Source organism: Rhamphochromis sp. 'chilingali' (assembly GCF_963969265.1).
Source record: "Rhamphochromis sp. 'chilingali' genome assembly, chromosome: 1".
NCBI lineage: Eukaryota > Metazoa > Chordata > Actinopteri > Cichliformes > Cichlidae > Rhamphochromis > Rhamphochromis sp. 'chilingali'.
In genome coordinates, this window is record NC_137929.1 from 52,337,990 (window position 1) to 52,352,190 (window position 14,201).

Below are 14,201 nucleotides of genomic sequence, written 5' to 3' on the forward strand. Positions count from 1 at the left end.
AAATTAAAATCAACAGCTATCAGAAAGTTCCATGTAAATGTAGAATGACGAAGCACTCTTTGTAATTTTCATTTTCCTAAGGTAAAGTGGTGCAACCCACACCAGACAAAGAAGTAAAATCATAAAGGAGAAAGGACAAATAAGCCAAAATGTGACACGGTTGACAAAAAGATACACTTTCCTATAACAATGCTAAGCCTATAACTCATCACATTTCCTTGGCACTAGCAGGTTTTCAAAGGTACACCCATAGTAATCCCAGCACATTTCAGCTGGAAGTTCAAAAAACAGAGAAAGTCACGGAAAAAAAACATGCTTGGGTTTTCTTTGGTCTGAGCTATGGGCACAGATCCTGGATGTTTTTCCTGAGATCTATCACTACTGCCTACCACCAATGCTGTGTGGTTATCCATCATCAGTTCCCATCTATATCTGGAACAACCCCAGTCAATCTAGACCCTAGACAAGTGTCATTTCCTGGTTTTGCAACTATGTAAATTAAAGAGAATCCTGTATATAAACACTGATCCAACTCTATTCGCACATCTACTCTGGAAGACTGAAGCTACTGGCTGATACTGAAAAGAGTGAAGACGCTCTACAAAAGGTCTGCTGCAAACTCTCAAATTATCATCTATCACTTATTTTATGAACTGTCAGTCATTTTGGGTCTTTGTTTTTACACAGAGGTACCATGAAGCTGTTGACTGTGTCTGCACTGCTTTGTGTGATGATGGCTATGTCCACTGTTGCTGGTGAGTATTGCAGCACAATAGTCATTATATAAAGAAATCATTGCATTATAAAGAGAAAACATGACAAAAATATAATTAAATATGTAGTTAAATATGAAATACAACTGCATATAATGGAGAAAGAGAGGAGGCAGGGATTGTTACATAGAGAACTTGGATTGAGAACGAGCATCCAAAAAGAGAAAAAAAAAGATACAAGCAACTCTATTGTTTTTCTGACACAAGAAGTGTGTTTAATATTTTTTGCTTGTACTCAGAAGAACACCATAGTATTAAAAGAGCAACGGCACATTTTGTAAAAAAAATAATAATAGTTGTTCTAAATTAGGAACCATAATCTCGGTTTTATTGTTTTTCTGAATTATTACAACGAATTATTTTCCTCCAGCACAGAGGTGCAGGGGTTGTCCGCATGGTTGGTCTCGGATCCATCGTCGCTGCTTTCTCTATGTTCCAAGAGCCATGAATTGGGCTACAGCTGAGGTAAACTTCTCTTACTTTGTCTCCAACACTTTAAAGTGCTATTAAAATACATGTTAGCCCAGTTGTGACTTTGAAAAACTCTGCTCTGTCTGTCACTCTTCATTAAAGAGAAACTGCCTGTCCATGGGAGCAAACCTTGCATCTGTGCACACCAGCGCAGAGCACCAGCTGATTCAGAGGCTGACTGCCCATAATGGCTACGGAGTAACTTGGGTTGGAGGAACTGATGCATCTGGGGTATTTTTTTTATCATTACAATATGTGTGTTATGATATGTCTTTTCTCCTGTCTTTTGAAGTTGTCTCTATATCTGTTTAGCATCTTACAATATAAACTACTTTGAGTAAACTTGGCACCATTTAAATAAAATTTAACTGAAATTGATTTTTTTTTTAACTATTTCTTATATGCATCTTTTCCAGTAGTTTGTATTCAGCTTGACTTCACTAAACTCAGTTTTGAGGGTTTTTCATTAGATGGTAATAGGTGGTGCTACCTGATGCAAGGTTTCAAGCTGGTTCGATCTGAAAATACAGCGCCTACACACTGCATGCCACCAGGTGTCCAGTCAATGGTGTCATTTGATGAGTCATGAGAGTGACTCATCACCATCATTTTTGAAAGATTGTTGTCTATATGAATGGGCTACAGTGATTAATACAAAAAGTTACAAGCAGCTTAAATAATATTGCCTATTAGAGATTTGCTAATTGGTTAGATTGAAAGTTATGATGGTGGGTTGATCTGTAAAAACTGTGGCTAGCCTCAATATTCTGACCTGGACTAATGCTATGTTCAATTTCTGTCCTCTAGGAGGGTATTTGGTTGTGGAGTGATGGGAGCCGTTTCAACTATCAAAACTGGTGCGGAGGAGAGCCCAATAATTATTTGAAACAGGATTGTCTGCAGATAAATTATAGCGGTAATTCAAATCACATTGATTTACATGAGTTCTTGTGATTAAAAAAATGTGTACAATATTTTACTGATTTCTGAATTTGAAAATTGCAGGTTCCAAATGTTGGGATGATCAGCACTGTCATGTTAATCTGCCATCTATCTGTGCCAGGAAAATATCAAGACGCTGGGTCGGCACTGAAGCATGAAAATGCCATTACCACACAAACACCCTGATATATAATGGTGTTTGTATTCTGCTTGCTATTTTGCTTTCTTTCACTTTCCACCATTGCATTTGTCCTCTCCCTCTAGCACCGAACCAGATGAACAAAGTGACAAGTCAACTGTGTTTTAGGCCTCGTGTCTTTAACAGTAGCACACTGATTGTGTTACCAAAGGATTGATTTGAGCACTTTTTTTCTGCAGAGTAAACTTTTTTTGTGTTTTACGCAGCATTAAAGCTTTCAGTCAAGCATATTTTCTGTGTCATGTATCTTGTGTTTAGCCATATATAAGTGTAGATTAATATCTACCTGCAACATCTTAAAAAACAAACAAACCAAAAATGATAAAACAGAAGAGTGGACAGAGATTTTAAAAATTCAACCTAATATCCTTCATATTGAGGTTATACTTGCCAAGCACCAGTTAACTACAGTTAACAATAACTCTAGTGCCTTTTAAATAGAGTGTATATAGAGTGTAAAGCATTGAGGGCAGTACTCATCTTTGCAGTACATCCAAAAGCGCACTATTTACCAGCTGCAGAAAGGACAGAACAGATGTTTAAAACTATTGATATTAATTAAATCAAGTGCAGACAATGTTATTGCTCTAAATAAATGTGTGTTAAACTATGCTGCATGCTGAGGTGGCAACCCCTAACCCTACTCAAGTATATTTAAATAAATGTAATTTAAAATAAATTAAACTTAAAATAGGGACGTATTCAAAAGTTTCAGGATACTGGTCCTCAATGACTGGAGTTTGACACCAGGCCTTTGCAGAGATGTTTGAAAGGGCAAGTGTTCAAAGTTAAAAATTGACACACAGAACCAGGGTGAATAGGAGTAACCCAGAACGAAGCGAAACACAGAGAGCACAGAAAGGCAAATGCGCTGGCATGACGTCGGGGCAGCATGAGTATTTTTACATGAGTAAATTTGCTCGTACTCATGCTGCCCCGACATCAGCCAGCGCATATTGGGAATGGCATAGGCACCGATCGGTTTTCTGCCGCCCATTTCCTGGGAGTAAGGGCGCCCTCCGTTTGCAAGGTGCGCCTGCTGCTTGCGGCACAGGGAGGAGAGGGCGGGGCGGTGAGGGATTCACTGGTGGCTGGAGCAGCATCTAATAACCAACTCGCAAAATAAAACAAAATAAAAACAAAACAACAAACACGAAAACACCAGATATTATAATAAGACTTATAATTTGCACCGATGTTTTTTTCGAAATTCTATACGCGAAAAGTGAGCGCGAGAGCCCTCGGTGCGCCTGCTCGCTGCTGAAGTCAAAGTAAACTTTATTGTCATCTCCACTACATACAGTCCAGTATATAGAGAGACGAGACGACGAGGCTCCAGTTACAGCAGTGCAAGTAAACAAACAATAAATACAAGAAGAGTAAGAAAATAAATATACACTTTAGGACCAGAGGTAAAGGGATCAATAACAATTTTAAATTTATAATTTACAGCTTGATGATTTAAAGCACAGGTGTCGAACTCCAGGCCTCAAGGGCCGGTGTCCTGCATGTTTTAGATGTGTCCTTGATCCAACACAGCTGATTTAAATGGCTAAATTATCACCTCAACATGTCTTGAAGTTCTCCAGAAGCCTGTTAATGAACTAATAATTTGATTCAGGTGTGTTGAAACAGGGTGATATCTAAAACCTGCGGGACACCGGCCCTCGAGGCCTGGAATTTGACACCCCTGATTTAAAGTCTCACACACAACCCTTCGAAAGGGGAGGGGGCCGGCTGCTTCCAAAGAGCACATTTCATTCATAATGATGTAATTCCAAGCCCATTATGTATTCATGATTTGAATCGTGGGTTGTGTGAAATCCCAGAAATACACTTTAGACAAAGTGAATCTGTGAACTAAGGTGTAGATCTATTAGGTTATGTTGTGGTGATTCTTGAGTTGGGGGATGGGTGTTCATACTGGAGTGCAAAATTAAAACCAATGGAAGATGGACAAGAAAAGTTTGAAGCCATCAGGTGCTCAGTTTAGAAAAAAAAGAAAAGAAGAACAATCAGAATCAGAATACTTTATCAATCCCTAAGGAAATTATGTGGGTTACAGTTGCTCCAAGAAGAAATGGTAAAAATAGTAACAGTAACAGACTGAACTCCAAACAATACATTATGTTACAGATTTTAACATTAATTAGTCATTGTCAGTTGTTGATTCTTCCTGTTCTCATTGTATGACGAATTATGATGGCTGTTTGGTAGCCGTTTGTATACTATGCATACTCTCTCTCTCTTCATATGTGTGTGTGTGTGTGTGTGTGTTGGGGGGGGGGGGGGGGGGGCGGCAGAGGGAGTGTTCACCCAGGGCGCCAAACAGGCTAGGACCACCACTGGCAATAAAATCAAAAACCACCAGATTTCTGTCAGACTGAATAATATTTCATGATTAATGACCAGATTTGTGTGTTGGGGTTGTTGGATATAAAGAGGGCATACCGCAGTTTGTCAGATCCATGTCACTGGTGAATGATACATGTCACTGGTCCTAGAGAAGAGGTCTGCAGGTATTTGGTTCACTAGACAAAGAAATGAATAAAGGTTGCTCTGTTGACTCACCTCTTCTTTGTGTCTCTCATGAGTGCCCTTTGCAACCCTAAGAAAAAAATATCCACAAATGTTTGCTCGGTCTTTGTTTAATTCATTGCTTACCTGTCTTGTGAAGGTGTCCTCTGATCAGTGTGACAGCATGCAGCAACACTGACAGTTATTAGTATGTTTAGCTTTACGCACTAATTGGTTTGCACTATTGTTTTAGGAATCCTGAGTCTTAGTTTGACTTTGATAAAGAAATGTCCAAGGTACTCATTCACACTGTCATATGAACAGACACATTATCTGGTTTAAAAACACGAGGACTTACACATGAGCTTTAAATGAGCAGTCCTTACCTTTAAATCTAACCTCTCCTCTTCCTCTCCTGTCCTCTTTCTTATTTACTCAGCTTTGATCAATGGTCATGAGAATTTGCATATTAATAATCAAGGAACTGACCTCCCAGCCCATTGTTCCTTCAGTGGTGCTAGTTTCAGTCATTATGCAAATGTACTGCAATGCAAATGTTTATCAGGTTGTGGAAACCTGCAGTCAGCTGAGACTGAAGAAGTCACGTTGATGAGTGACGAAACGTTTCTCCCAATGAAAATGCTGCATCCAGATGAACAGAATCAACTTTGATATTGATATTAACTATACACCACCTTTATAAAGCATCTGTCAAAAAGTAAAAGTGAAGATGTGGGTATACATTCTGTCAGAGTAATTAATTTATATTTGTAATTCAGTGGGTTTGTGTAAGTCTTGTATCTATGTGGCATCAGCTGTTACCTGTGTTTTCCTTAGCTGTAGGGTTCTCAGATCTCTTAGTCACTAGTATAAATCAATGCTTCTAAAATAAGCATTTTTAAAAAATGTATTTACTTTTATTGTGCTTCAATCCTAACATACATGGTGAGTGCATTTCTTATGTCAACTTTTACCTAGATCTTTTTATTGTGTTTAAAAAACTTTGGCCTACAGAACAGGCTGAACCTGTTAACACTACCAGGTGATGAGTAGATGTCAGCTGGGCTCGAGTTTCAGCTTTCATTTAGCCACATGATAAATAAGCAGAGTTTCATGAACTTGAAGGCCTTACCTTTCAATCAAGTCTCTTAGATGCATTTTAATTTGCTGTTCTTCTGGATTGTTTCCATCACAATTATGTGTCTGTGTGCTTCCATCGGTGGATATGTGCTATGATAATTTTATGAGGTGTTTTGATCTAAATTTTGTTTGTTTAAATTGTTGATTTCTGTAAGTTTGTAAGATTTCTGTACATTTCTGTGTACAAATCTAAACAAAAGTAAAGGTGCACTCATAGAAACATTTTTTCACAGCAAGGTCTAACATAGTGTAGCTTTTAATGTGCAGCAGGTGAATATAAAACACTGCCATCTAGTGTAGTTTTGTTCTGATGTACACTAAAAGGAAACCATCATTTTAAAAAACCAAACCAAAACGACTTCCTTGACACATGTGCACAGAGCTGTTAGCAGTGTATAAAGGAGAAGTTACAGAGTCACACTCACCTTAAGGACCACATTCAGTTTTTGATCATTGAGGTAAATATTGACTGTGTGGTTATTTGGTATTTTAGACTGCAAACATATTTAGTCTATTTATGCATCTGTTAATTTATAATTATGCTAAAATGAAGCAAATTATTGTTCACATATCACTTTCTTTATTTTGACACCTAAACTATTCAAAATGAACTGAAAGAGAGTAATGAGGTATAGATTATTCATTTTAATGTAATTGTTCTCTCCATGTAAATATGAAGGCCATTTTTAAATGTCACATTTTTCCTTTCAGAAAAATTTCCCTTCGTTTGACCTTGTGCATTTGTGGTTTTGTTGTCCTTACGCTAAGTGGAAACAAAAAGAAAACCAGTTAGTAAAAAAGTTCTAATGTGACACAGGTTTATTAAGCAAAATTAATAAAGCTTGAATGTATTTTCTTAATATTTCTTGTATTTTCAAGTTGCTACAAATTCCCAGACTGCCTGGATAAATGAAGGCTTTTTGCAGACAAAAACAAAATACTAATGTACAATTACCAATATGAATATTATGTTTTTGAGAAAGAAGGAAGCTGAATAGAAAAGCATTTCAACATTTTTAACTTTCAGCTGAGAGGAAGTCAGCAAATATTTGAGTTCAGGTGAACCAGAAAATGAGACCAAACCAGTAAGTAAACAAACATTGTTCTTATCTGCTTCCAAGGAAACAGTGAGATGCTTGGTTCAGAAGTAACGTCTAATCTGAATAACAAAGATGTTCAGTCAGACATAAATCAGAAACACAAAGCTGAGAAAGGGTAATTTAATAGATAGAGAAGGGGATGAAGATATAGACAAATGTCAAACAAATTTCTACTGAATGTTTCTCTGAACACAGGCATGAACTTGCGGTAAAGACTTCCGGGGCTTTATTTACACAGTTACTTGCAGAAGGGAAAATAAGGTTAATAGGGTGAATGGGGGATCCAATTGTTTGTCAGGACAGAGGCAGAGACCAGCGTCTTTCTGGTGTGACTTCTGATTTTGAGAGGGACATCAGAAACAGAAAGTAATATAATAGCTTGGTGCTTAACGGAGCCAGACACCACAGCTCTCCTAGTTAGGGCAAGGGAGCACAAAGCTTAGGGTCTATAAATTGGAGACAGAGGGGAAATGTCCAGGAAAAACTGAGAAGAAGCACCTGAATTCACGCCTATGGCAATTGAACAAAATATCAGAGCTCTAGCAGATGGAGACTGATTGAGCTAACCTAACAGATTCCCCACCCCATAGCTCAGTAAGACCTCACTCACAAAGCCTTAGACACTGGTTGGCAACTCCTAGCAAACAAAGGTTCCCTGAGTGGTTTGTTTGGAGTTTTCCAGCAGTCCCTTAGCGAAACTGGTCCCAAAGAGCTGTATGATGGTGGACTGATAATGTCCTTGCTGCTTTGTTTCGTAGCAGGAGGGGCGGTCCTGGCCATTTGGTGCCCTGGGCAAACATTCCCTCTGCCCCCCTTGCCCCCCCCCCCCCCCCCCCCCCCCCCCGACACACACACACACACACACACACACACACACACAAAACATACGAAGGATTAACATATGTTATTGTGAAAACTGTTGTCGGAACCATACTGAATTTAACCAGATAAATATTGTATATAGTAATAATAATAATAATGGATTGCATTTATATAGTGCTATTCAAGGTCCTCAAAGCGCTTTACAATTCCACTATTCATTCACTTTCACATTCACACACTGGTGGAGGGAAGCTACAGTTGTAGCCACAGCTACAATAGTGAAAGAGAGAGTATGCAAATGGCTAACAAACAGCCAATATATTTCATCATACATTGAGAATAGCAGACAAATCAACAATACGGCTCTTCCAATTAATGGCTAATTAATATTGTGCTGAACACAGTCCAAAACATTCAATAAGCCACATCAGTGTCTACTGTCTGTCTAACAAAGGTAAACAGAAGTTTTCAGTATCTCTACTAACTAATGTTATCTTGTTTCAGGATACATAATACCTGCCGTTATCCAAAGACGCATCTGCTTACCTGTATCTTTTGCTCATTTCTCCTCTTTTCTCTTCTTTTTCTAAACTGAGGACCTGATGGCTTTGTGCTTTTCTTGTGCACCTTCCATCAGTAATTTTGCACTCCAGTATCAACACCACCCAAACCCACAACATGACAAACTTTGGACAAACTGCCCGAAATGTTTTTATTTTGTTTTTAAATTTGTTTAATTTTGCGAGTTGGTTATTAGGTGGTTATCCCCCACCGCCCCACCCCTCTCCTCCCTGCGTGGCAAGCAGCAGGCAAAACCTTGTAAACGGAGGGCGCCCTTACTTCTCGCAAATGAGCAATTGAAAACGGATCGGTGTCCATGCAATCCCCAAAATGCGCTGGCATGTCGGGGCAGCGTGGATGCAAGGAACTTTTTTTTTTGCCGATGCAGTGATGCGGCCCTCAGAAACTTCACAGACAGGTTGTCACGCCCACTATGATGCTGCCCTGGGCAACTGCCCATGTCGCCCATATCAAGAACCACCACTGGCTAACAGACTGTGACATTCACCTGTATCTTGAATAGAAGATGCCAACTTGTCTGCAAACACTCATGAACTATTTGCTGAGCAGTCGTGAAACTGTGGTTTACATTGCACTTTTCTGAGTTTTACTATTGCCCAGTCATATATGTACAAACAAATACTGACTGTTTTTAAAACAGGGCCTGAATATTTTTTTATTCACCAAAAATGTCAGATTTTCTACCCAATCAATTATTACATTTAAGTATTAAATGAAGTAAAGCAAAGCTATTTGGTTATTTTATATTAGTTTTTTTTTTATGATCATGAAAAACTCTTTAAATCATTTGTCTTCATCTATTGTGTAGCCAAGATTTTCACTGTTGTCAGGATGAGCAAAACTTATCTTTTAAGATGACTTTTTAAAGTCCAATTCTATATTTCTCACTTAGACTAGACTAAAGCAAATGAAGCTATGGACCAGACAGATGGGGAAGACAAGAACCAAGAACCTCAGAAGGAAGCGGAAAAGCAAGTGAACACAAATGAAGTGGAGATGAATGAGATTGAAACAAATGAAGCAAAGACAATAAATATGGTCAAGATTAATGAGCTGAAGAATGAGATGAAGATGAGTGATGTAAAGACAAATGAAATCGAGGCCAACAAGGTCCAGACGAATGAGATAAATATGAAGGACAGCAAGACCAATGAGGTGAACGTGAAAGATATTTCTTTATCTCCCCTTTAAGACAGTGATTAAGTTCCAGTAACACTCATATTTGGTTTCAGTTCTTATTAACCACTATAGCATATTGTACATTTCTGTTAACCAAATAAACACAGTACTAAAATAATATGACCAAACATTTCATATTTATTTATTTATCGCCCATGCTTCAATGAAAGAAGACGCCTGTAAGTGAGCTTCTGAGTAAAGACATAAAAGCTGATGTCCAGATGCTGCAGGATGAGAATGAACAGAATGAAAACCTGCAGACAGTCAAGCAGTTGCAGAAGACACAAGCTGAACTCAAGCGCAAGGATGAGGAGATTGAGGAGCTCAAGACTGAGGTAATTCTATATAACAAATTAAAGCATTGTTCTAATCTGGAAGGAGAGCCCCAGGCCAGATCCAGGACACAGTGGAAAGACTACATGTCTCTACCAGCTTGGGAGCTGCTTGATGTTCCCCCATTATGAAGCAGGGAGCTGGGAAGACGGAGGTCCGGGGTTTTCTTGCTTACACTGCAGCCCCCATTCCACAAACCTGGATGATGATGGATGGATGGATGTGATAACATGTCAATGTTTTCCCTTCTCCTCAGGTTAAGAGCCTTGGTGTCACCATAGACAGTTCACTTTCCTATAAATCTCACATTAATAATCTCACCCGTTCTGCCTACTTCCATCTACGCAGCATTAACAGATTGCTTCCTTCTCTTTCCACCCAGCCTACGTCTATTCTTGTCCACAGTCTTGTTACCTCCTGTATTGACTACTGCAGTTCTCTTTTGCATGGTCTCCCCCAAAAATCGCCCCATAAGCTTCAACTGGTTCAGATCTATGCTGCTCGCATTATTACCAGAACCCCCTCCTACCAGCACATCACCCTGTTCTTCAGAAACTTCACTGGCTCCCTGTGAAATTCCGGATAATATACAAACTTCTTCTGCTCACCTTCAAGGCCATTCATGACCTCGCACCTCCTTACCTTTCTGACCTGTTAAGCACTACCTTTTCTGCCCACTCACTTCGATCTTCTTCTATCCAGCTTGCTGTACCTTCCTTCCGCCTCAGCACCATGGGAAGCAGGGCTTTTAGCTGTTCTGCTCCCAGGCTGTGGAACTCTCTACCCCCAAATATAAGAAACATTGGTTCTCTCCGCCAGTTTAAATCCCAACTCAAAACCCATCTGTTCACATCTGCATATTCACTGTGAACCCACTGTTTGTTTATTTTATCTTGTGCTTTTGTTTTTATTGTTCTTCATTGTGTCATTGTTCTATTATGTGTTTTTATCTATTGTACAGTGTCCTTGGGTAACTTGAAAGGTGCTTTATAAATAAAATGTATTATTATTGTTATTATTATTATTATTGTTATTATTATTATTATTATTATTATTATTATTATTATTACTGCTCTTTTCATTTTTGAGCTGAGACAGATTGGCTCTTCCCCCCATTCATTATGTAGCCATTTAGCTAAACTCTAGGAGTATAACCAGTATGCCTAATGTAATATTGATCCTCTCCACTGTGTTTGTTTTTGTTAGCTGGAGAGACTTCAGTGGCTGAGAAATGACGAGAAGTGGCTGAAAAGGGATGGATGAGTTGGATGAGTCACAACGGAAGTTCACCAAGCTTACCTCTGCTATCAAAAGGATGGAGAAAGTAATTCTCAAATACAAACACAAACGTGCTCATACAATATCAGCGCTGTTCCATTAGGTTTTGGTGGTAGATTACAACACATGTCATCTCAAGGGACTTATATGATGGGGAGGCAAAACCACTTTGAGAATGAAGCCTTTGTTAAAAGCAGAGTGAGGATATGCAGCAATGTTTACTGTCTCTTCAGTTGGAAGGCAAAGTAAACAAATCTCTACATTGTGAGAATCAGTTTTATGTGAAAATATAAACTATAAATAAATATTAATAAACATTTTATAAATTTTTAGCACCAAGTCATGTCATCTGAAGATGCTTTGTAGGGAAAGGTCAAGACCTTTCACTATAGGTGACCCTGGATTTAGAGACACAGAAGAAATACATTTGAAGCCTAATACAATAACATGGTTCTTCATTTATTTTTCAGTTGGAGGAAAATGTAGACAGGGTACAGTCACTCTCTTTGAAGACTGAATCATTGGAAAAAGACCTGCAGACCCTGAAGACAGAGCTCGAGGACAGCCAATCAGAGGTTATTGTCTTTTATTTCCTTTACCTCTGTACATTCAATTAGATATCAAGTAATATCTCAGTACACTCAATATTTTTATATAACTCCATCAACCTCCTTCAAAAAGGACTATAAACAACAAAATGTAGCTATTTTCTAGTGCTAAGATTGTTACCAATGTTTATAGCATCAACATGAACGCTTGTTCACCAACCACCTGGCTTTCAGAGAGCTTTCTTCACTTCACTTAACAGTCAACTCAAATATTCCTCTTTTGAAATAATGTTTCCTTTTGCCCAAGTTGAAAGAGAAAACTGATGAAGTCATGAAGCTCCGTGCTGACAAAAATAGGAGCACAGAAAATGAGAAGGAACTGCAAACCATGAGGCTGAGGATTGAGGACAAGAATAAAGAGGTGCATGATTTACCATTTTAGTACTATTAAGCTTTCAAGCTAAGATAGGGCCTGTTGACATGAGACCAATTACATTTTTTTAATTATATCTTTAGATATCAAATATGATTATTTTTTTTATTCCACTCATATCTGTTTTTTCAAAGCATTTTTTAAACAAAGTATTAAAATCCGTTGTCCCCTAAAATGTTAACATGTAATTTAAAAGGTAGAGATTGAAACCTCTTGTAAAGATAGCTTTCATATCTTTTCCCTCTCCTCCCAGCTGAATGATAAACTAGCTGAAGTTCAACATCAGCTCAGGGAACAGCAGCAGAAGAAGAAGGATGCTGAGATAACCATAGAGACACTGAAGAAAGAGCTGGAAACCAACAGTACAAAGGTTTACTTCAGTTTTTTATTTTTGGTATCATTTCATTAGCCCATTACACCAGATATTCTGTTATATTGATTCTGTGTTAACTCACTCTTTATTAATCTGTTATAATTTCTCTCTGGATGTCTCAGTTCTCCATACATTTTGTTTTTTAAAAGAATATAGATGTTTTTAATATTGATATTCTTCTTTATGTTATTATTAGTTTTTTGATGCTCGCTGCAATTTTGTCTCAAATCTGAAATCAATATTCGTTCATTTTGGTTGGTAAATATGTCCCCTATCCAACCCGTTCTCACTCCCAAAGCGTAACATTTTACGCTAGGTGACAAATCGTCACCATATTACGTTTTCGGCTACCCACCACGTTCCTAAATGACGACCTCGGAAAAAGAGGAAATATGAGAACCGTCTGGACTGAACCTACACATGTTCGCTCTTTTTCTTCAAATCGCTTAGAAACACGCTATTTAACATCATTAAAGTCCTGGTTAAGGTCAGGAATAAGGTTATGGTCAGGGCTAGGGATAAGGTTAGGTTTAGGGCTGGAATACAGGGCTGGAACGTCTACTACCGCGGGAGCGTCATTGCACTGGATTCCAGCCATAACCCGCCGCGTACCATAAGAACGCCGAAGGTCTCCTTTCGCGTTCCTCAGGAACGCCGCGGGACGTGACAAAACGTCCACATGTTACGCCTCGGGAGTGAGAACGCTCTGCCCTATCATAGTTGAACTGAACAGACAGATAACCTATGCAGTACCTAACAGAAACCTTTCCCTTTTAGAAAGAATGACTTTTTTTTTTCCTTTTCTCCAAGGTCAAAGAGCTAGAGGATGAAGTCCTCGAGCTCCGTGCTGAGAAAGTTAAGAGGTGGGCAGATGAGAAGGAGCTACAGACCATACAGAAAAAATTGGAGCAAAGAATAAAGAGGTGAATTTTTCATTACTTACAATGAAGAATCCGATGGTTTGAGGTTAATTAGTGAATGTGTGGATGACTGGTTGTGTAAAGTGCTTTGGGGTCCTTAGGGACTAGAAAAGCACTATACAAATACAGGCCATTCACCATTTAATTAGAATCATTCAAAGTGAGTACTCTTACTCACAGGACACACACAGCAGATAGTAGTTAAAATATTTATTTCAAAACATTAAACAATCTGGAACCATCACAGCAAACGTTTTTCTCCTTACTCAGCTGAATGATGAAGTATCAACACTACAATGTCTGCTTAATAAAGAGGAGCAGAAGAGGAGGGATATTGAGATGGACGTGCAATCCCTGAAAACAAAGGTGGAGACCAACGATAAAGAGGTAACTTCATTTTCATTTTTCTTTTTATTATTACATTAACCTTTTACCTTATATCTTTTATTTTATACATTCAGGTTTGAATTTTACTCCAAATAGCAACATTTTTGAAGATAATATATTTTAGCTGCAGTTTATCTCTGGAAATTGCTGTTTCTATTCAATGTCTTTTTATGTTTACATTAATTACATAAACTAAAATAATCA

General features: G+C 38.4%; 1 protein-coding gene across 1 annotated transcript; it reads left to right on the forward strand.

Moving 5' to 3' along the window:
• Positions 1–694: 694 nt before the first annotated feature.
• On the forward strand, positions 695–2,344 carry LOC308408570 (ladderlectin-like; the record flags this gene model as incomplete). The annotated part of the gene is made up of 5 exons (XM_080900900.1): positions 695–755; positions 1,144–1,238; positions 1,347–1,475; positions 2,052–2,160; positions 2,250–2,344. 5 exons carry the CDS (start codon positions 695–697, stop codon positions 2,342–2,344), a joined length of 489 nt encoding a protein of 162 aa, XP_080757026.1.
• Positions 2,345–14,201: the final 11,857 nt, after the last annotated feature.